The sequence below is a fragment of the Drosophila biarmipes genome, chromosome 3L (assembly GCF_025231255.1).
Source record: "Drosophila biarmipes strain raj3 chromosome 3L, RU_DBia_V1.1, whole genome shotgun sequence".
NCBI lineage: Eukaryota > Metazoa > Arthropoda > Insecta > Diptera > Drosophilidae > Drosophila > Drosophila biarmipes.
Window position 1 is genome coordinate 1,828,790 of NC_066613.1, and position 26,021 is coordinate 1,854,810.

The 26,021-nt window shown below is 33.7% G+C and overlaps 2 protein-coding genes across 16 annotated transcripts in view; both read left to right on the plus strand.

Annotated features, from left to right (window-relative positions):
- LOC108028850 (calcium/calmodulin-dependent protein kinase kinase 2) overlaps positions 1-26,021 on the plus strand; it is a 243,822-nt gene that overhangs the window by 192,972 nt on the left and 24,829 nt on the right. The gene's annotated exons all lie outside the window — the stretch shown is intronic.
- Positions 6,249-25,180, plus strand: LOC127010859 (uncharacterized). The gene is made up of 2 exons (XM_050886218.1): positions 6,249-6,306; positions 18,175-25,180. The coding sequence occupies exon 2, from the start codon at positions 20,721-20,723 to the stop codon at positions 21,921-21,923; it is 1,203 nt and encodes a 400-aa protein (XP_050742175.1). The 5' UTR covers positions 6,249-6,306; positions 18,175-20,720; the 3' UTR covers positions 21,924-25,180.

The window sequence follows — 26,021 nt, forward strand, 5'->3', positions numbered from 1 at the left end:
GAAGAACAACCAATTACATTCATTCGGTCTCAGATCAAAATACTAAGCATGCATCAGAGAGTAGTTTTGAGAATGTTATACAAGAAACCCAAACACCCTTAAACCAGTTTAAGCAAAAATTGCTAATAGCAACGGGGAGGTATACAATATATGAGTCGATTATTGAATTCGGAAATACTAAACATATGTCTAATACAGTATGACACTCCAGAAAATTTAATATCAATCTTAAGAGAATATATTCCACCCAATATAACAATAGGAGTTCACTGTACTTAATAAGATTTTTACAGAACTAAAAAACCACTTAAAGACAATTTTATGAATACATTTTTATACAGTAAGACATTTGTCCAGGATGTCGATAACGCTGAGGACAGATATCTTATAATTACAGAAATTCATTGTACGGCTCATAGAGGGCTTGATGAAAATTATAAGCAAATAACTAGATTTTATTATTGGCTTCATTTATACAAAAAGGTTAAGGATTTTATAAAGAATTTAAGAATCTGCAATCAAAACAAATACAACAGACACCCAGTAGAGATTCCTATCGGTCAAGTACCTATTCCACAAAGATAAGGTGAAAATTTGCATCTTGACATTTATTACGCCCAAATTCTTATATTCATTATTTGTATAGATTCCTATTCGAAATACTTGGTCGTAAAATAAATCCCTAATAAACTAAATATAGAAAATAAAGTTTCAGAAATTTTACAACAATTTCCATTAGCCAAATCTTTGCTGATAGATAACGAACCAAGTTTCTCTTCATCCCAATTCAAATCTTTTACTCAAAGAAATGGGATAAATCTATTCTTTGCAGATCCTCGACACAGTACGTCCAACGGACAAATAGAAAGGGGTCACTATATCTTAACAGAAATTACACGCTGCATTAAAGATGAGCTTAATTTAATTGATTATCCCGAAATTATAATTAGAGCAGCACAAAAATACAATTTAACAATTCATTCAATAACCAATCATCGACCTATTGATATATTATTTGATAAAATCAAACACGATGATATTCCAAAATTATTGTAGCAAGCCCAAGAGAAAATGTTACATTTTCACAATAAGGATAGACAAAATAAGAATTAGGAGAGGTAATTTACGAAAAGAAATACGGGGAAAGGAACAAGCTTAATTCTAGATATAAAAAACATGTAGTTAAGGAAAGTCCCCCAAATAAAGTTATTAAAAATAACAGAAACCGTACGATTCATAAAGATAATATTAAATAACTGGTTTCAAATTACAGATAATGATTTCAATAATGTACTTATTACTGCTGGTAGCAACAACCAAATCCGAAATTATGGATTACACGAACCATGATTTCCTTCCTTACAAGGATACCAAAGATGTTCTTATTTATGAATCACACGCAGATTTATTTCATATAACTAATATAAGTCTTTATAGAGAAATAATTAATCTTGAAACAGAATTTCTAAAGGGTCACGACAACAAGAATTTTCTTTGGGAAATATCCCACGATTCAAAAATTTTCAAAATACTTATCTCTCAAGTTATACCCAGTAGATCAAAAAGAGGCATTCATGAAATAGGCACCATTTGAAAATGGATAGCGGGAACACCAGATCATGATGATTTCATAACAGTCCAAAATAAAATCAATGATTTAATACAAAATAATAACGATCAATTCGTTATTAATTCTAAAATATTTAAAGAGATAAAAAATATGTCTGAACAATTCAAAACAGCCTTTAAAAATCAAGAAATTCCACTTAGAAAATATCTTCTGCGTTTGCTTACTTACGATCTTATGAATTTAATGGACATAATTACACTTGCCAAAATTGATGTATTTAATAAGAATACTAAAATTCTAAACAATGATGATATACTAGAAATTTATAAGCACGAAGATAGTCTTGTAGTTATAACAGACCTTTTAAATATATCTGAATTTAATCGCTTTGCATCAAGATCTTATTATAATTTACATAAAATACCCTATTATTACCGATCGTTGTGACGTTTACAATTCAAGATCCATTTCACATAATGATGGAAAATTATTAATTGATAATCACGTCGCAAAATGTAGAAGTAAGTACTATGTAATGTCCAATTTTAAAACAGAAATATTTAATAATTATTGCTCACTTAACCCAGAAGGCTCTTGTTTCACTAGATTACTAAATGGAGAAAAATCCTTTTGTATCAAAATCCGAGAAAAAAATAAAAATGTAGATGTAATCCAAGATGGAGCCAATTTTGTAAATGGAGAAAATACAGTTAATGACACTAATTTTTTAGTATCCGAATATGTTATATCTAATGATTCGGAACTCACATTCGATAATATTAACATACTAAATCCATTTATTCAAATTAAACAAACTTAAATACCAGTTACGTTAATATTAATCATATTCACATTTATATATTTATTATGATTATTATCAAATTCAGAAAATTTTTAATATTCAAACCATGGCAATCATATAGAAATTGAACCAGAAAATAATATTTCCGATAATGAAATAAATAATATACCCGACAATGAAAATACCCTAGAAGAAAATATCATTGTCGAATTAACCCAACAATTACATTCAACATACCCATCAGTTCCAATCAATCGGGACGATTAAATTTAGAATGGGAGGAGTTATATGACACATAATTTAGGCGCTCTTACACAATTTATAAACAACTTTGAGCCGAGAGCCAATTTCCAAATAACTCTGACAGACCCGAGATAAACCCGTGGTCAGCTATTTCTTTCAACCAGGCCTCCGAATCATTCCCACCCAGATCAATTTCACGCAGCCCAAATCAAACGGATGCTGTAAACATCCAGTCCGCTAACGTAAACAAAAGATCCCCAAAGCGAGCCCCAGGTCCGTTAACGTAAACAAAAAGATCCCCAAAGCGGTCCCTAAAACTCCGCTAATGTAAACACCAATTTCCGGCCAAGATTGGACTTCAAATTTAATTGGCAAATTGCATCATCCTATTTTCCGACTCTCTTGAGCCATTCTCTTTATCAATTTTTGGGGATAAAATCTCTTAAGCCGAGGTTTGATTATTGATCATTGAACTAGAGATCTGGCAGTCCGTTTTGGAGATCCAAATCGAGCAGTAGTACAAATCGAGTAAAAGTAAACGAACAGTGAATTAACTAATTCGACCTATTAAAAAATTGTAGTAGTGATTAAGTGATTAATAAATAAAAATAAATTTTTTTAATTAAATCACTAGTGAGAAACTTAATTTGCACACATCAGCGAAAAAAAATGCTGACCATTTACGACTGCATCGTCGCTCAAAGGGCTCTTGCAATTGGGCATATAACTACAAGGCTGATACTCGCCGCCAAATGGCTAATAACAGTCTATAAAATAACTGTTTGGACTGCACGAATATTTATATAGTGATATATCTACATATTCAGTTATGTACCAAAAAATAAGAATATGCAGCCTAGGCGATCCCACGCTGAATCAATGTGAACAATCCACGTCCGGAGCAGGCGACGCCGCTCTTCAATAACATACAAAATTCTTGCACTCTTACTCTCAAATTATTGTATACAATCAATATCCCAAACGGGCGACTTCGCTCCCAAACTTATGTACAATCCATATCCCAATCTTCCCAATCTCCCAAACTTTTGTAAACAAAGGGCAGCCCAAGAAAGATTTTTGTCACAAGAAATTTAATGCACGCATGATTATATATATATATCTATCTATATATATATATAATCATGCGTGCATTAAAAGACTGCTGCTCTTAAGAATACCAATTCACTTAAACATAAAATGTATATATGCCTGAGGCATCGTGAGACTCGCCTTCGCTAGTTGTTTATCGGGATCAGCTCTATCGATCCACTTGATTAAAATGTATTTCAATGCATTTTTGAATGCTTCCAATGTTTTTGATTTTCACTTGAGTTCTGGTTGTGGCATATCAGGCTATTGGCCTTTGATTATGCATAATTTCAATTTATCTTAGATTGACTCGTTGAATACATTTACATTGCACCATTACTTTTTCGAAGTATGCCGTTAGTCACTAAGGCCTTGATCAGAAGGCTTCTACAGCTGAACAATCTTAAGGAGCATGAGGATTTCGAGTACTGCGGCCACAAGCATGCGAGTACGTCGAATGTCGTCCTTGTGGTTAATCTTCCCTCCCACATGTCAATCTTTTGAGCTATTGGTGTCCTCCTCAAGGGATTTTGGGACACCAGAATGGACTATCTGTTAGGGAATATAAAGGTGAAGAGGATAAATATGTAAGCTGGAGAGAATCGGCAGAAGTAGCCATGGGGCAGTATGCCAGAGGGAGTGAAAGATTTTATTCTGCCTTATCTATATTACGAAACAAAATAACAGGAATGGCAAACGACGCCTTAACCCATAACGGTACGGTATTAAATTTCGATGCCATAATGGCCAGACTTGACTTCGTCTTTAGCGACAAAAGACCAATTCACATTATTGAACAGGAATTAAGTGTATTGAGTCAGGGAAAATTATCCATAATGGATTATTATGGTACAGTTAATAGAAAATTAACTCTGCTAATTAATAAAACTATTATGACCTACGGTAGAAACAAACCTATAACAGCGGAAATGAATGAGAAACATAGGAAAACAGCTCTTAGAGTTTTCATTACCGGCCTCAACGGCCAAATTTCAGATACTATTTTCTCAATGAATCCACCTGACCTACCAAATGCAATGGTCATAGTTCAGGAACTGGAAAGCAACAACATGAGGGCTCATTTCGCAAATAGCTTCTCTACTACTCAGAGAAAACATAGTGAGCCAAACTCTAGTGGAAATGGACAAACACATTTCAACCACAAGACTAGACAGCAAAACAATAGTTATAGTAACCAGCGAAACAATAATAATTTAAGGTTTAATCATGACACCTACCAGAACAAAAATACTTACGGTTATTATAATCAGAATAAAAATAATTCTTGGAACCAGGGTAGATTTAATAATAACCAACAAAAACAGTGGAACAACTATAGGCAGCCACAAAATAACCCGGAACCAATGGAGGTAGACGAGTCTATCCAGGTTCAGAATAAGGCTTACAACGGCTATAATCAAGGCTACAATAAATATCAAAATAATAATTATAGTCAGAACAAGTGGGATCAAACAAAAAAATTTGAGACCCAGAACACTCAGCAAGGACAAGCCCAAAATAAAAGGGTACCAACTGGAACTGTTAACCAACCGGCTAACAAAACGATGAGATTAAATAACATTGAGGAGAACCATTTTTTAGACAAAAGTCAGGAGTAGGCTTACCCTACTTAATTAGAAATGACCCAAAAATAAATAAATAATTAAAAATATTAATTGACACTGGGGCAACCTCGTGTTATATAAGAACAGGAATTTATAAAAATAATAACGAGCTTCTAATTTACAAAAGAGTATCTACAGTGAATGGATATTCAATAATTAAATATTATCATATGATAACTATTTTTGATACGCGATATACTTTTTATGAAATAGATGGGCTAGACTCAGATTTACTGGTCGGCTATAACCTATTGAAAAAAATAGGAGCGGTAATTGATACAGCTAAGGGAGTAAATAAATATAATGGAATAGAAGAAAAATTAAATTATGATAACGGAAACATATTAAACCAACATTCTTTAACAGAAGAAAAACCATTCTTCCATTAAAAGAATTTATATTAAAAAAATACTTTGATGAAAAAGCTCAAATCAGATCCGAATCTGAAATGGGTAATCAAAGCGAATCTAGTTTGGGATATACAAATCCTGAACACGCCGTCGTTGAAAAATCCGACAGAAATAAAAGTTTGGAATTCAAACATTCCGAACACGCCGTCGTTGAAATATCCGACAAAAATAAAAGTTTGGGAATTTAAAATCCTGAACGCGCCGTCGTTGAGAAATCCGACAAAAATAAAAGTTTGGAATATAAAAATTCTGAACACGCCGTCGTTGAACTATCCGACAATCAAAAAATAAACAACATAAAAATATCATCTGCAGATCAAAGAAAAGATATGGAGAACGGAATATTAAATATTATCAATGAAGAGCATTCAAAAATAAATATGCAGATTCCATTTAGGACAGATATCCGTGGTGAAATAAACACCGTAAATGATAGGGCCATTTACAGCAAAGAATACCCTTATGCTCAATCAGCTTCAGATTTTGTAAATTCTGAATTAAATCGAATGTTAATTGAAGAAATGATAAGGCCAAGTAGGTCACCAGTACTAGTAGTACCAAAAAAGGGTTTCAATGAAGACGGAACTTCAAAACTCAGACTCGTAATTGATTATAAAAAACTTAATGAAGATACAATACCAGATAGATATCCAATGCAGGACCCTTCAGTGATTTTGTCAAATCTTGGGAAAGCCAAATACTTTTCAACAATTGACTTGTAATCTGGATTTCATCAGATTCTCATGAATAAACCAAACATTCAGAAAACCTCATTTTCAATAAACAACGGGAAATACGAATTCCTAAGAATGCCTTTCGGTTTGACCAACGCTCCAAGAATATTCCAACGAGCGATGGATGATATTTTAAGAGAACAAGTGGGTAAAACATGTCACGTTTATATGGATGACATAATTATATTTTCAAAAACAATTGAACAACATTACAAAGATTTAATTCTCATTATTAAAATTTTGATGAACGCAAACATGAAAATTTCAATTGAAAAATCAAAGTTCTTTAAATTAGAAACCAATTTTCTCGGTTACGTTGTATCCCACAATGTAATAAAAACCGATCCCGAAAAAGTTTCTACTATCGTAAAATATCCGATACCTAAAAATATTTGAGAGCTTAGAAGCTTCCTAGGCCTTACAGGATATTACAGAAAATTTGTGCAAAATTACGCAAAGATAGCTAAACCTTTAACAAAATATTTAGAAGGCCAAAACGGCAAAGTATCAATAAAGGCATCACGTAAAACTTTAGTACAGTTTGATGATTCAGCTGTAAGAGCTTTTAACGAGCTCAAAGAAAAATTAATTGCACAAGTAGAACTAGAACAACCAGACTATAATAAAAAATGTACTCTAACAACGGACGCTTCAGACTTAGCAATTGGTGCTGTTCTTTCTCATGGAGGAAAACCAATTACATTTATTTCAAAAACTCTGACAAAAACCGAACAATTATACGCAAACAATAAAAAGGAACTTTTAGCCATTGTATGGGCTTTTAAAAATCTTCGAAATTACTTATATGGGGTTAACAACATCGATATCTATACTGATCATCAACCTCTTTCATTTTCTATTTCTCAAAAAAAACCAAATATTGAGATGAAAAGGTGGTATTCCTTTATTGAAAGCTATTCATCCAAAATTATTTACAAGCCAGGAGCAACAAATGTTGTTGCAGACGCTTTATCTAGGATTCAAATAAATAATTTAACGGAAAGTAATGAATCGGTCTCAGATCAAAATACTCAGCATTCTGCAGAGAGTAGTTTTGAAAATATAATACAAGAAACCCGAAAACCCTTAAACCAGTTTAAGCAACAATTGCTAATAGCAACGGGGAGGTATACAATACATGAGTCGATTAATGTATTCGGAAATACTACCCATATAATAGAGTAATAGAGTATAATAGAGTATGACACTCCAGAAAATTTAGTATCAATCTTAAGGAAATATATTCCACCCAATATAACAATAGGAGTTCACTGTACTCTAGAAGATTTTTACAGAATTCAAAAACCACTTAAGGACAATTTTATAAATAAATTTTTATACACAAGGACATTTGTCCAGGATGTCGAGAACGCTGAAGATAGTTCTCTTATTATTACAGAAACTCATTGTAGAGCTCATAGAGGGCTAGATGAAAATTATAAACAAATAACTAGACTCTATTTTTGGCCAAATTTATACAAAAAGCTTAAGGAGTTTATAATGAATTGCACTATCTCCAGTTCAACTTCGACAGTCAATACGAACGGTTGTGCTTCTCTTGTGATCGATCAAGGAAAAACCTTCAAGTACCCGAAGTGAATCAACTCGGGAATCTATTTATAGATCTCTTATCTTATCGAAAGACAATTTGACGCGCGACGGCTCATTATATGCATCAATTGCCAAATCTACCCAAATCCAAGTAAATCAAGGACATAAGGAACAACAAAGCTTAATCGAACCCTCACCATCAACAACTCTGGAACAACCTACAACAAGCAACCAACGGAAAATTATCACATACGAAGACGACGATGAGATGTCCACCAGCTCTATTAGTTCGGAAAAAAATACCAACGATAAGTCGAACCCTAATTGCATAATTTACCCTAAAAACTTAACCAAAGGGAAAAAGATTATTAAAAAATGATGGCTCAAAAAGCCCAATACAGACCAGGTCTAAAGTTAAGAAAATTGAAATTAAAAATACAACTAAACTAGCGCCTTAAATTCTATCTAACTTTTTACAATGTCCTTCAATATACTACAATGGAATATGAACGGATACACTAACAACTATAACGAACTCTTAATCTTAATAAAACAATACAACCCAAAAATTATTTCTATACAAGAAACCCATTTAACATTCCCAAAACATCCCTATCCCAGTAAACTTTGAAATTTACCACACATTATCCATCGTAGCCAAAGGCGGAGTAGCCATACTAATACACAAATCATTGCAACACACACAAATCTCTACAAGGTCTATTTTTGATGCCATTGCTCTTGAAGTTCATTCAGCTAAAAAATTTATTATATTCGCCGCATACATTCCCCCAAATCAAAAGTTCTCTCAAAGTGACTTGGAAACAATGTTTCCAACCTTTCAGAATACACCATCCTTAATCACAGGCGACTTCAACAGTTGGAATCGCTTGTGGGGATCACCCAAAAATACTAGAAAAGGAAACACGCTAGGAAAATTCATACACAACAACAACTACATAATCCTAAACAATGGCAAACCCACACATTTCTGCACACATGGGACATATACGCACGTTGACTTAACTCTCTGCTCCCCAGATCTTAAAATTTTCTGCACCTTCAAAATTAGTGACACACTGCAAGGAAGTGATCACTTCCCCATTGTCGTACAAATGTTCCCCTTACAGAATAAAAAAGCAAATAGGTACCTACCCAGATTTATCATGAACCTAGCGGATTGGGATAAATACGAAACACTCACGAATAACCTAAGCACCAGTTTACCAATAGCACCCAACACCAACCAAGAAGCTAGTAACATAAATAAAATAATTTTACAGAGTGCTTACAAAAGCATCCCCCAAACCAAGGCCCCTAAACAGCACTACAACGTACCATGGTGGAATAGAAAACTAGAGTCCCTAAAAAACGAAAAAAACGTAGCTTGGAGAACATTCAACAGAAACATGAGCACCCAAAATCTTGTAAACTTTAAACGAATTAACGCACTGTACAGAAGGGAAATTAGAACCTCAAAAAAGGAAAGTATACAAATTTTAACATCCAGCATCAGCCCAGACACTAAATGCGAAACTATCTGGAATAAAATACGCACTTTTTGTGGCTTACATAAGGCAACTTCCATTCATTGTATCAAGGACTACAGTTCAAATCACACCCTTACTGATCAGGGGGATATAGCCAATGCATTCTCAAAGCATTGGTCTCTCTGCTCAGATGATAGGAATTTCTCGACACTTTTTCTACAAGCTAAAAACGATATAGTAAACAACAGACCCCATGACTTACCACACAGAACTGCAGAATTCATGGAGCAAGATATAAACTTCATCGAATTTTCTGCAGCGTTAAATAGCCTCAAGGGAAACACACCAGGGTACGACAAAATCAATTACTCAATGATCAAGCACTCTTCAAAATCTTTGAAAAAAAAGAATAATTATTCTATTCAACAGCATTCTAAGATCGCACATAGCACAAACATACAAAGTCAGCACAATAAACCCAATCCACAAGCCCGGCAAAGACAAAACTTTAATCGAATCCTACCGCCCTATATCGCTTAATCCATGCATATCTAACGTATTAGATAAAATAATCTCCAAAAGACTATGGTGGTTTGTTACAACTAACAAATTGCTTAATAGTCACCAACTTGGCTTCAGGAAAGGGAAATCGGTTACAGACTGTCTACTGTTTGTAGACGCTTTGGTCAGCCGAGCCCTCACCGAAAAACGACATGTTTCCATAGTTTCTTTAGATTTTGAAAAGGCATTCGAAAAAGTAGGACTACACACAATAATAGGCCAACTGAGGCCTTGGGGTTGCGGCCAAAAAACCATAAGCTATGTAAGCAATTTTATGACGAACAGAAAAATTCGAGTACGCACGAACCAGCCACACTCAAGTATTCAAAATCTGCACAACGGCATTCCACAAGGATCCCCACTATCGGTAATTTTATTCCTAATAGCTTTCAACAGCCTGGCAGACATAATAGAAAAACATAGACACATGAAATTCACTGCCTATGCAGATGACCTAATTGACCTAAAAAGAAGCAAATCCCTAATATCCAACTTAGACTCTCTGTTCTCTGAAATAAGCAACTGGTGCTCAATCTCTGGAGCAACAATATCCCTAGATAAATGCAACCACTTACATATATGTAGGAAAACAAACTGCCATTGTAAAGTAGAAACAAGCATATGTCCGAAAAAACATCTAAAGAAATAACCATTTTAGGACTAACGTTAAACTCAAAGTATAGATGGAACTCTCACATTAACAGATTAAAAAAATCACTGTCCAAGCCACTAAACATTATAAAATGTCTTTCAAGCTATAAATACAATAGTCATCCTCATACACTAGTCCAAATAGCAAGCAGCATATTAATATCAAAAATCGAATTCGCCTTACCAATCTACGGAAACGCCCCAAAGTCTACGTTAAGGCCAATTAAAACATACATGAACTCAGCTCTCCGCTCAGCGTTAGGAGCATTCCCGTCCACTCCAACCCACAATCTCTACCTTGAAGCGAATGTATGCCCCCTAGAAACAAAAATCCAGTTTATGAAAGCCAAACTTTGGAACACAATAGTACACTGCCAGGACACCCCCCTTTATCCCATAGTAAACAAAATTATAAACAAACAGAATAAAAAATATAAAAACTCAGTACTCCAAGACTGCATCAACATATGCTCCAATCTAGATCTAACAATTACCCCGGTAAAAAAACGAAGTAAGTCCAACCCCCCATGGCAGATAAGACCTGAAGCATTGGACACACACACACAAACAAAAAAAGAAAAGCAACTAACCCAAAAGAAATATTTTTAAAAGAATTTTTAGAAACTAAACACAAATTAAAAAACTATAACCTTATATACACGAACGAATCTCTATCAAATGAAATAATTGGCTATGCAATAACAACAGAAAGTTCAACCATAAAACTAGGTGTGCTACCTGAATACTCTTCAGTGTATACAGCAGAAGCTACAGCAATCCTTGACGCGATCGAGATAGGACTAAAAAGTAGAGGGAATTTGCATTTGCACTGATTCCCTGTCAGTAGTGGAAAGCATAAAAAATACAAAAAACTCAACATATCTTATCTCCAAAATTCGAAATCTTATAATAAACAACTTCCCTAAAATAAAACTTCTTTGGGTACCAAGCCATGTAGGGATAGCTGGAAACGAATTTGCCGATGAAGCTGCTAAAGCAGCTACAATCTCCCCCCTAATAGCTTCAACAAACATAAATAAATTAGATAGGAATAGATATTATAAATGAACACTGCTTAATTTTGCTCCACAACTGATTAATAAAACATCCACATGGTATCAAACAACGAATGTCAGTCATCTTAACATTGCCCACTACACAAAAAACCCCCTCTTTAATAATATATCAAAAATTTAATAAACCAAGCTTATACGGTTACGTCTTGGGCACACTAGACTGACCCATACAAAAAGATTTGTACAACCGCCATCAAACCAATGTAAATTTTGCAATTGTACGGACATATCAATAAAGCAAATATTGAATGAACCTTCCGCAATATCAGACCCAAAGCACCAAACTCCGATCTCATCCCTCTCCTAACTAATCCTAGCCCTGAAAACTTACTTATCCTTCTTACATTTCTAAAAAAGGCCAACATTATAAATAAATTATAAGGCTACAAAAAACAAAATGTAAAAATACTTTGTACTTTCAAGTTTAAGATTAAGAATTTTATGTTTTCTAATTAAGTATTATTTGTTAATTGTAATCTAATCGTTAAGTGTTGAACCCTATATAAGTACTAAGAAATATCTGAATAGATAACCAGCCGAAAGCCCCAGCAGCTATGGCTGTCATCACTACTGTAGCTTAGTTTTTATAAGTAAGCCTACAGTGTACAAATAAATAAATAAATAAATTGCACTATCTGCAATCAAAACAAATACAACAGGCACCCAGTTCAGATTCCTATCGGTCAAGCGCCAATTCCAGACAGAGAAGGTGAGAATTTGCATCTTGACATATTTTACGCCCAAAATCTTATATTCATTACTTGTATAGATTCGTATTCGAAATACTTAGTGGTAAAAGAAATCCCTAATAAACTGAATATAGAAAATAAAGTTTCAGAAATTTTACAACAATTTCCATTAGCCAAATCTTTGATGATAGATAACGAACCAAGTTTCTCTTCATCCCAATTTAAATCTTTTGCACAAAGAAATGGGATATCTTTATTCTTTGCAGATCCTCGACATAGTACGTCTAACGGACAAATAGAAAGAGCACACTCTACCTTAACAGAAATTGCTCGCTGCGTTAAAGATGAGCTTAATTTAATCGATTATTCCGAAATTATAATTAGAGCAGCACAAAAATATAATTTAACAATTCATTCAAGAACCAATCATCGACCTTTTGATATATTATTTGATAAAATCAAACACGATGATATTCCTAAATTATTGCACGAAGCCCAAGAGAAAATGTTACATTTTCACAATAAAGATAGACAAAATAAGAATTATCACGTAGGAGAGGTAATTTACGAAAAGAAACATGGGGAAAGGAACAAGCTTAATTCTAGATATAAAAAACAAGTAGTTAAGGAAAATCTCCCCAATAAAGTTATTATAAATAACAGAAACCGTACGATTCATAAAGATAATATTAAATAACTTGTTTCAAATTACAGATAATGATTTCAATAATGTACTTATTACTGCTGGTAGCAACAACCAAATCCGAAATTATGGATTACACGAACCATGATTTCCTTCTTTACAAGGATACCAAAGATGTTCTTATTTATGAATCACACGCAGATTTATTTCATATAACTAATATAAGTTTTTATAGAGAACTATTTAATCTTGAAACAGAATTTCTAAAGGGTCACGACAACAAGAATTTTCTTTGGGAAATATCCCACGATTTAAAAATTTTCAAAATTAATGAAATAGGCACCAATTGGAAATGGATAGCGGGAACACCAGATCATGATGATTTCATAACAGTCCAAAATAAAATCGATGATTTAATACAAAATAAAAACGATCAATTCGTTATTAATTCTAAAATATTTAAAGAGATAAAATTTTTGTCTAAACAATTCAAAACAGCCTTTAAAAATCAAGAAATTCCACTTAGAAAATATCGTCTGCGTTTGCTTACTTACGATCTTATGAATTTAATGGACACAATTACACTTGGCAAAATTGATGTATTTAATACTAAAATTCTAAACAATGGTAATATACTAGAAATTTATAAGCACGAAGATAGACCTGTAGTTATAACAGACCTTTTAGATATATCTGAATTTAAAATCGCTTTGCATCAAGATCTTATTATAATTTACATAAAATACCCTTTTATTACCGATCGTTGTGACGTTTACAATTCAAGATCCATTTCACATAATGATGGAAAATTATTAATTGATAATCACGTCGCAAAATGTAGAAGTAAGTACTATGTAATGTCTAATTTTAAAACAGAAATATTTAATTATTATTGCTCACTTAACCCAGAAGGCTCTTGTTTCACTAGATTACTAATTGGAGAAAAATACTTTTGTATCAAAATCCGAGAAGAAAATAAAAATGTAGATGTAATCCAAGATGGAGCAATTTTTGTAAATGGAGAAAATACAGTTAATGACACTCATTTTTTAGTATCCGAATATATTATATCTAATGATTCGGAACTCACATTCGATAATATTAAAATACTAAATCCATTTATTTAAATTAAACAAACTTAAATACCAGTTACGTTAATATTAATCATATTCACATTTATATATTTATTATGATTATTATCAAATTCAGAAAATTTTTAATATTCAAACCATGGCAATCATATAGAAATTGAACCAGAAAATAATATTTCCGATAATGAAATAAATAATATACCCGACAATGAAAATACCCTAGAAGAAAATATCATTGTCGAATTAACCCAACAATTACATTCAACATACCCATCAGTTCCAATGAATCGGGACGATTCAATTTAGAATGGGGGGAGTTATATGACACATTATTTAGGGGCTCTTACCCAATTTATAAACAACTTTGAGCCGAGAGCCAATTTCCAAATAACTCTGACAGACCCGAGATAAACCCGTGGTCAGCTATTTCTTTCAACCAGGCCTCCGAATCATTCCCACCCAGATCAATTTCACGCAGCCCAAATCAAACGGATGCTGTAAACATCCAGTCCGCTAACGTAAACAAAAGATCCCCAAAGCGAGCCCCAGGTCCGTTAACGTAAACAAAAAGATCCCCAAAGCGGTCCCTAAAACTCCGCTAATGTAAACATCAATTTCCGGCCAAGATTGGACTTCAAATTTAATTGGCAAATTGCATCATCCTATTTTCCGACTCTCTTGAACCATTCTCTTTATCAATTTTTGGGGATAAAATCTCTTAAGCCGAGGTTTGATTATTGATCATTGAACTAGAGATCAGGCAGTCCATTTTTGAGATCCGAATCGAGCAGTAGTACAAATCGAGTAAAAGTAAACGAGCAGTAAATTAACTAAGTTCGACCTATTAAAAAATTGTAGTAGTGATTAAGTGATTAATAAATAAATTTTTTTATTTAAATCACTAGTGAGAAACTTAATTTGCACACATCAGCGAAAAAAAATGCTGACCATTTACGACTGCATCGTCGCTCAAAGGGCTCTTGCAATTGGGCATATAACTACAAGGCTGATACTCGCCGCCAAATGGCTAATAACAGTCTATAAAATAACTGTTTGGACTGCACGAATATTTATATAGTGATATATCTACATATTCAGTTATGTACCAAAAAATAAGAATATGCAGCCTAGGCGATCCCACGCTGAATCAATGTGAACAATCCACGTCCGGAGCAGGCGACGCCGCTCTTCAATAACATACAAAATTCTTGCACTCTTACTCTCAAATTATTGTATACAATCAATATCCCAAACGGGCGACTTCGCTCCCAAACTTATGTACAATCCATATCCCAATCTTCCCAATCTCCCAAACTTTTGTAAACAAAGGGCAGCCCAAGAAAGATTTTTGTCACAAGAAATTTAATGCACGCATGATTATATATATATATCTATCTATATATATATATAATCATGCGTGCATTAAAAGACTGCTGCTCTTAAGAATACCAATTCACTTAAACATAAAATGTATATATGCCTGAGGCATCGTGAGACTCGCCTTCGCTAGTTGTTTATCGGGATCAGCTCTATCGATCCACTTGATTAAAATGTATTTCAATGCATTTTTGAATGCTTCCAATGTTTTTGATTTTCACTTGAGTTCTGGTTGTGGCATATCAGGCTATTGGCCTTTGATTATGCATAATTTCAATTTATCTTAGATTGACTCGTTGAATACATTTACATTGCACCATTACTTTTTCGAAGTATGCCGTTAGTCACTAAGGCCTTGATCAGAAGGCTTCTACAGCTGAACAATCTTAAGGAGCATGAGGATTTCGAGTACTGCGGCCACAAGCATGCGAGTACGTTGAATGTCGTCCTTGTGGTTAATCTTCCCTCCCACATGTCAGTCTTTTGAGCTATTGGTGTCCTCCTCAAGGGATTTTGGGACACCAGAATGGACTATCTGTTAGGGAATATAAAGGTGAAGAGGATAAATATGTAAGCTGGAGAGAATCGGCAGAAGTAGCCATGGGGCAGTATGCCAGAGGGAGTGAAAGATTTTATTCTGCCTTATCTATATTACGAAACAAAATAACAGGAATGGCAAACGACGCCTTAACCCATAACGGTACGGTATTAAATTTCGATGCCATAATGGCCAGACTTGACTTCGTCTTTAGCGACAAAAGACCAATTCACATTATTGAACAGGAATTAAGTGTATTGAGTCAGGGAAAATTATCCATAATGGATTATTATGGTACAGTTAATAGAAAATTAACTCTGCTAATTAATAAAACTATTATGACCTACGGTAGAAACAAACCTATAACAGCGGAAATGAATGAGAAACATAGGAAAACAGCTCTTAGAGTTTTCATTACCGGCCTCAACGGCCAAATTTCAGATACTATTTTCTCAATGAATCCACCTGACCTACCAAATGCAATGGTCATAGTTCAGGAACTGGAAAGCAACAACATGAGGGCTCATTTCGCAAATAGCTTCTCTACTACTCAGAGAAAACATAGTGAGCCAAACTCTAGTGGAAATGGACAAACACATTTCAACCACAAGACTAGACAGCAAAACAATAGTTATAGTAACCAGCGAAACAATAATAATTTAAGGTTTAATCATGACACCTACCAGAACAAAAATACTTACGGTTATTATAATCAGAATAAAAATAATTCTTGGAACCAGGGTAGATTTAATAATAACCAACAAAAACAGTGGAACAACTATAGGCAGCCACAAAATAACCCGGAACCAATGGAGGTAGACGAGTCTATCCAGGTTCAGAATAAGGCTTACAACGGCTATAATCAAGGCTACAATAAATATCAAAATAATAATTATAGTCAGAACAAGTGGGATCAAACAAAAAAATTTGAGACCCAGAACACTCAGCAAGGACAAGCCCAAAATAAAAGGGTACCAACTGGAACTGTTAACCAACCGGCTAACAAAACGATGAGATTAAATAACATTGAGGAGAACCATTTTTTAGACAAAAGTCAGGAGTAGGCTTACCCTACTTAATTAGAAATGACCCAAAAATAAATAAATAATTAAAAATATTAATTGACACTGGGGCAACCTCGTGTTATATAAGAACAGGAATTTATAAAAATAATAACGAGCTTCTAATTTACAAAAGAGTATCTACAGTGAATGGATATTCAATAATTAAATATTATCATATGATAACTATTTTTGATACGCGATATACTTTTTATGAAATAGATGGGCTAGACTCAGATTTACTGGTCGGCTATAACCTATTGAAAAAAATAGGAGCGGTAATTGATACAGCTAAGGGAGTAAATAAATATAATGGAATAGAAGAAAAATTAAATTATGATAACGGAAACATATTAAACCAACATTCTTTAACAGAAGAAAAACCATTCTTCCATTAAAAGAATTTATATTAAAAAAATACTTTGATGAAAAAGCTCAAATCAGATCCGAATCTGAAATGGGTAATCAAAGCGAATCTAGTTTGGGATATACAAATCCTGAACACGCCGTCGTTGAAAAATCCGACAGAAATAAAAGTTTGGAATTCAAACATTCCGAACACGCCGTCGTTGAAATATCCGACAAAAATAAAAGTTTGGGAATTTAAAATCCTGAACGCGCCGTCGTTGAGAAATCCGACAAAAATAAAAGTTTGGAATATAAAAATTCTGAACACGCCGTCGTTGAACTATCCGACAATCAAAAAATAAACAACATAAAAATATCATCTGCAGATCAAAGAAAAGATATGGAGAACGGAATATTAAATATTATCAATGAAGAGCATTCAAAAATAAATATGCAGATTCCATTTAGGACAGATATCCGTGGTGAAATAAACACCGTAAATGATAGGATAGAATACCCTTATGCTCAATCAGCTTCAGATTTTGTAAATTCTGAATTAAATCGAATGTTAATTGAAGAAATGATAAGGCCAAGTAGGTCACCAGTACTAGTAGTACCAAAAAAGGGTTTCAATGAAGACGGAACTTCAAAACTCAGACTCGTAATTGATTATAAAAAACTTAATGAAGATACAATACCAGATAGATATCCAATGCAGGACCCTTCAGTGATTTTGTCAAATCTTGGGAAAGCCAAATACTTTTCAACAATTGACTTGTAATCTGGATTTCATCAGATTCTCATGAATAAACCAAACATTCAGAAAACCTCATTTTCAATAAACAACGGGAAATACGAATTCCTAAGAATGCCTTTCGGTTTGACCAACGCTCCAAGAATATTCCAACGAGCGATGGATGATATTTTAAGAGAACAAGTGGGTAAAACATGTCACGTTTATATGGATGACATAATTATATTTTCAAAAACAATTGAACAACATTACAAAGATTTAATTCTCATTATTAAAATTTTGATGAACGCAAACATGAAAATTTCAATTGAAAAATCAAAGTTCTTTAAATTAGAAACCAATTTTCTCGGTTACGTTGTATCCCACAATGTAATAAAAACCGATCCCGAAAAAGTTTCTACTATCGTAAAATATCCGATACCTAAAAATATTTGAGAGCTTAGAAGCTTCCTAGGCCTTACAGGATATTACAGAAAATTTGTGCAAAATTACGCAAAGATAGCTAAACCTTTAACAAAATATTTAGAAGGCCAAAACGGCAAAGTATCAATAAAGGCATCACGTAAAACTTTAGTACAGTTTGATGATTCAGCTGTAAGAGCTTTTAACGAGCTCAAAGAAAAATTAATTGCACAAGTAGAACTAGAACAACCAGACTATAATAAAAAATGTACTCTAACAACGGACGCTTCAGACTTAGCAATTGGTGCTGTTCTTTCTCATGGAGGAAAACCAATTACATTTATTTCAAAAACTCTGACAAAAACCGAACAATTATACGCAAACAATAAAAAGGAACTTTTAGCCATTGTATGGGCTTTTAAAAATCTTCGAAATTACTTATATGGGGTTAACAACATCGATATCTATACTGATCATCAACCTCTTTCATTTTCTATTTCTCAAAAAAAACCAAATATTGAGATGAAAAGGTGGTATTCCTTTATTGAAAGCTATTCATCCAAAATTATTTACAAGCCAGGAGCAACAAATGTTGTTGCAGACGCTTTATCTAGGATTCAAATAAATAATTTAACGGAAAGTAATGAATCGGTCTCAGATCAAAATACTCAGCATTCTGCAGAGAGTAGTTTTGAAAATATAATACAAGAAACCCGAAAACCCTTAAACCAGTTTAAGCAACAATTGCTAATAGCAACGGGGAGGTATACAATACATGAGTCGATTAATGTATTCGGAAATACTACCCATATAATAGAGTAATAGAGTATAATAGAGTATGACACTCCAGAAAATTTAGTATCAATCTTAAGGAAATATATTCCACCCAATATAACAATAGGAGTTCACTGTACTCTAGAAGATTTTTACAGAATTCAAAAACCACTTAAGGACAATTTTATAAATAAATTTTTATACACAAGGACATTTGTCCAGGATGTCGAGAACGCTGAAGATAGTTCTCTTATTATTACAGAAACTCATTGTAGAGCTCATAGAGGGCTAGATGAAAATTATAAACAAATAACTAGACTCTATTTTTGGCCAAATTTATACAAAAAGCTTAAGGAGTTTATAATGAATTGCACTATCTCCAGTTCAACTTCGACAGTCAATACGAACGGTTGTGCTTCTCTTGTGATCGATCAAGGAAAAACCTTCAAGTACCCGAAGTGAATCAACTCGGGAATCTATTTATAGATCTCTTATCTTATCGAAAGACAATTTGACGCGCGACGGCTCATTATATGCATCAATTGCCAAATCTACCCAAATCCAAGTAAATCAAGGACATAAGGAACAACAAAGCTTAATCGAACCCTCACCATCAACAACTCTGGAACAACCTACAACAAGCAACCAACGGAAAATTATCACATACGAAGACGACGATGAGATGTCCACCAGCTCTATTAGTTCGGAAAAAAATACCAACGATAAGTCGAACCCTAATTGCATAATTTACCCTAAAAACTTAACCAAAGGGAAAAAGATTATTAAAAAATGATGGCTCAAAAAGCCCAATACAGACCAGGTCTAAAGTTAAGAAAATTGAAATTAAAAATACAACTAAACTAGCGCCTTAAATTCTATCTAACTTTTTACAATGTCCTTCAATATACTACAATGGAATATGAACGGATACACTAACAACTATAACGAACTCTTAATCTTAATAAAACAATACAACCCAAAAATTATTTCTATACAAGAAACCCATTTAACATTCCCAAAACATCCCTATCCCAGTAAACTTTGAAATTTACCACACATTATCCATCGTAGCCAAAGGCGGAGTAGCCATACTAATACACAAATCATTGCAACACACACAAATCTCTACAAGGTCTATTTTTGATGCCATTGCTCTTGAAGTTCATTCAGCTAAAAAATTTATTATATTCGCCGCATACATTCCCCCAAATCAAAAGTTCTCTCAAAGTGACTTGGAAACAATGTTTCCAACCTTTCAGAATACACCATCCTTAATCACAGGCGACTTCAACAGTTGGAATCGCTTGTGGGGATCACCCAAAAATACTAGAAAAGGAAACACGCTAGGAAAATTCATACACAACAACAACTACATAATCCTAAACAATGGCAAACCCACACATTTCTGCACACATGGGACATATACGCACGTTGACTTAACTCTCTGCTCCCCAGATCTTAAAATTTTCTGCACCTTCAAAATTAGTGACACACTGCAAGGAAGTGATCACTTCCCCATTGTCGTACAAATGTTCCCCTTACAGAATAAAAAAGCAAATAGGTACCTACCCAGATTTATCATGAACCTAGCGGATTGGGATAAATACGAAACACTCACGAATAACCTAAGCACCAGTTTACCAATAGCACCCAACACCAACCAAGAAGCTAGTAACATAAATAAAATAATTTTACAGAGTGCTTACAAAAGCATCCCCCAAACCAAGGCCCCTAAACAGCACTACAACGTACCATGGTGGAATAGAAAACTAGAGTCCCTAAAAAACGAAAAAAACGTAGCTTGGAGAACATTCAACAGAAACATGAGCACCCAAAATCTTGTAAACTTTAAACGAATTAACGCACTGTACAGAAGGGAAATTAGAACCTCAAAAAAGGAAAGTATACAAATTTTAACATCCAGCATCAGCCCAGACACTAAATGCGAAACTATCTGGAATAAAATACGCACTTTTTGTGGCTTACATAAGGCAACTTCCATTCATTGTATCAAGGACTACAGTTCAAATCACACCCTTACTGATCAGGGGGATATAGCCAATGCATTCTCAAAGCATTGGTCTCTCTGCTCAGATGATAGGAATTTCTCGACACTTTTTCTACAAGCTAAAAACGATATAGTAAACAACAGACCCCATGACTTACCACACAGAACTGCAGAATTCATGGAGCAAGATATAAACTTCATCGAATTTTCTGCAGCGTTAAATAGCCTCAAGGGAAACACACCAGGGTACGACAAAATCAATTACTCAATGATCAAGCACTCTTCAAAATCTTTGAAAAAAAAGAATAATTATTCTATTCAACAGCATTCTAAGATCGCACATAGCACAAACATACAAAGTCAGCACAATAAACCCAATCCACAAGCCCGGCAAAGACAAAACTTTAATCGAATCCTACCGCCCTATATCGCTTAATCCATGCATATCTAACGTATTAGATAAAATAATCTCCAAAAGACTATGGTGGTTTGTTACAACTAACAAATTGCTTAATAGTCACCAACTTGGCTTCAGGAAAGGGAAATCGGTTACAGACTGTCTACTGTTTGTAGACGCTTTGGTCAGCCGAGCCCTCACCGAAAAACGACATGTTTCCATAGTTTCTTTAGATTTTGAAAAGGCATTCGAAAAAGTAGGACTACACACAATAATAGGCCAACTGAGGCCTTGGGGTTGCGGCCAAAAAACCATAAGCTATGTAAGCAATTTTATGACGAACAGAAAAATTCGAGTACGCACGAACCAGCCACACTCAAGTATTCAAAATCTGCACAACGGCATTCCACAAGGATCCCCACTATCGGTAATTTTATTCCTAATAGCTTTCAACAGCCTGGCAGACATAATAGAAAAACATAGACACATGAAATTCACTGCCTATGCAGATGACCTAATTGACCTAAAAAGAAGCAAATCCCTAATATCCAACTTAGACTCTCTGTTCTCTGAAATAAGCAACTGGTGCTCAATCTCTGGAGCAACAATATCCCTAGATAAATGCAACCACTTACATATATGTAGGAAAACAAACTGCCATTGTAAAGTAGAAACAAGCATATGTCCGAAAAAACATCTAAAGAAATAACCATTTTAGGACTAACGTTAAACTCAAAGTATAGATGGAACTCTCACATTAACAGATTAAAAAAATCACTGTCCAAGCCACTAAACATTATAAAATGTCTTTCAAGCTATAAATACAATAGTCATCCTCATACACTAGTCCAAATAGCAAGCAGCATATTAATATCAAAAATCGAATTCGCCTTACCAATCTACGGAAACGCCCCAAAGTCTACGTTAAGGCCAATTAAAACATACATGAACTCAGCTCTCCGCTCAGCGTTAGGAGCATTCCCGTCCACTCCAACCCACAATCTCTACCTTGAAGCGAATGTATGCCCCCTAGAAACAAAAATCCAGTTTATGAAAGCCAAACTTTGGAACACAATAGTACACTGCCAGGACACCCCCCTTTATCCCATAGTAAACAAAATTATAAACAAACAGAATAAAAAATATAAAAACTCAGTACTCCAAGACTGCATCAACATATGCTCCAATCTAGATCTAACAATTACCCCGGTAAAAAAACGAAGTAAGTCCAACCCCCCATGGCAGATAAGACCTGAAGCATTGGACACACACACACAAACAAAAAAAGAAAAGCAACTAACCCAAAAGAAATATTTTTAAAAGAATTTTTAGAAACTAAACACAAATTAAAAAACTATAACCTTATATACACGAACGAATCTCTATCAAATGAAATAATTGGCTATGCAATAACAACAGAAAGTTCAACCATAAAACTAGGTGTGCTACCTGAATACTCTTCAGTGTATACAGCAGAAGCTACAGCAATCCTTGACGCGATCGAGATAGGACTAAAAAGTAGAGGGAATTTGCATTTGCACTGATTCCCTGTCAGTAGTGGAAAGCATAAAAAATACAAAAAACTCAACATATCTTATCTCCAAAATTCGAAATCTTATAATAAACAACTTCCCTAAAATAAAACTTCTTTGGGTACCAAGCCATGTAGGGATAGCTGGAAACGAATTTGCCGATGAAGCTGCTAAAGCAGCTACAATCTCCCCCCTAATAGCTTCAACAAACATAAATAAATTAGATAGGAATAGATATTATAAATGAACACTGCTTAATTTTGCTCCACAACTGATTAATAAAACATCCACATGGTATCAAACAACGAATGTCAGTCATCTTAACATTGCCCACTACACAAAAAACCCCCTCTTTAATAATATATCAAAAATTTAATAAACCAAGCTTATACGGTTACGTCTTGGGCACACTAGACTGACCCATACAAAAAGATTTGTACAACCGCCATCAAACCAATGTAAATTTTGCAATTGTACGGACATATCAATAAAGCAAATATTGAATGAACCTTCCGCAATATCAGACCCAAAGCACCAAACTCCGATCTCATCCCTCTCCTAACTAATCCTAGCCCTGAAAACTTACTTATCCTTCTTACATTTCTAAAAAAGGCCAACATTATAAATAAATTATAAGGCTACAAAAAACAAAATGTAAAAATACTTTGTACTTTCAAGTTTAAGATTAAGAATTTTATGTTTTCTAATTAAGTATTATTTGTTAATTGTAATCTAATCGTTAAGTGTTGAACCCTATATAAGTACTAAGAAATATCTGAATAGATAACCAGCCGAAAGCCCCAGCAGCTATGGCTGTCATCACTACTGTAGCTTAGTTTTTATAAGTAAGCCTACAGTGTACAAATAAATAAATAAATAAATTGCACTATCTGCAATCAAAACAAATACAACAGGCACCCAGTTCAGATTCCTATCGGTCAAGCGCCAATTCCAGACAGAGAAGGTGAGAATTTGCATCTTGACATATTTTACGCCCAAAATCTTATATTCATTACTTGTATAGATTCGTATTCGAAATACTTAGTGGTAAAAGAAATCCCTAATAAACTGAATATAGAAAATAAAGTTTCAGAAATTTTACAACAATTTCCATTAGCCAAATCTTTGATGATAGATAACGAACCAAGTTTCTCTTCATCCCAATTTAAATCTTTTGCACAAAGAAATGGGATATCTTTATTCTTTGCAGATCCTCGACATAGTACGTCTAACGGACAAATAGAAAGAGCACACTCTACCTTAACAGAAATTGCTCGCTGCGTTAAAGATGAGCTTAATTTAATCGATTATTCCGAAATTATAATTAGAGCAGCACAAAAATATAATTTAACAATTCATTCAAGAACCAATCATCGACCTTTTGATATATTATTTGATAAAATCAAACACGATGATATTCCTAAATTATTGCACGAAGCCCAAGAGAAAATGTTACATTTTCACAATAAAGATAGACAAAATAAGAATTATCACGTAGGAGAGGTAATTTACGAAAAGAAACATGGGGAAAGGAACAAGCTTAATTCTAGATATAAAAAACAAGTAGTTAAGGAAAATCTCCCCAATAAAGTTATTATAAATAACAGAAACCGTACGATTCATAAAGATAATATTAAATAACTTGTTTCAAATTACAGATAATGATTTCAATAATGTACTTATTACTGCTGGTAGCAACAACCAAATCCGAAATTATGGATTACACGAACCATGATTTCCTTCTTTACAAGGATACCAAAGATGTTCTTATTTATGAATCACACGCAGATTTATTTCATACAACTAATATAAGTTTTTATAGAGAACTATTTAATCTTGAAACAGAATTTCTAAAGGGTCACGACAACAAGAATTTTCTTTGGGAAATATCCCACGATTTAAAAATTTTCAAAATTAATGAAATAGGCACCAATTGGAAATGGATAGCGGGAACACCAGATCATGATGATTTCATAACAGTCCAAAATAAAATCGATGATTTAATACAAAATAAAAACGATCAATTCGTTATTAATTCTAAAATATTTAAAGAGATAAAATTTTTGTCTAAACAATTCAAAACAGCCTTTAAAAATCAAGAAATTCCACTTAGAAAATATCGTCTGCGTTTGCTTACTTACGATCTTATGAATTTAATGGACACAATTACACTTGGCAAAATTGATGTATTTAATACTAAAATTCTAAACAATGGTAATATACTAGAAATTTATAAGAACGAAGATAGACCTGTAGTTATAACAGACCTTTTAGATATATCTGAATTTAAAATCGCTTTGCATCAAGATCTTATTATAATTTACATAAAATACCCTTTTATTACCGATCGTTGTGACGTTTACAATTCAAGATCCATTTCACATAATGATGGAAAATTATTAATTGATAATCACGTCGCAAAATGTAGAAGTAAGTACTATGTAATGTCTAATTTTAAAACAGAAATATTGCTCACTTAACCCAGAAGGCTCTTGTTTCACTAGATTACTAATTGGAGAAAAATACTTTTGTATCAAAATCCGAGAAGAAAATAAAAATGTAGATGTAATCCAAGATGGAGCAATTTTTGTAAATGGAGAAAATA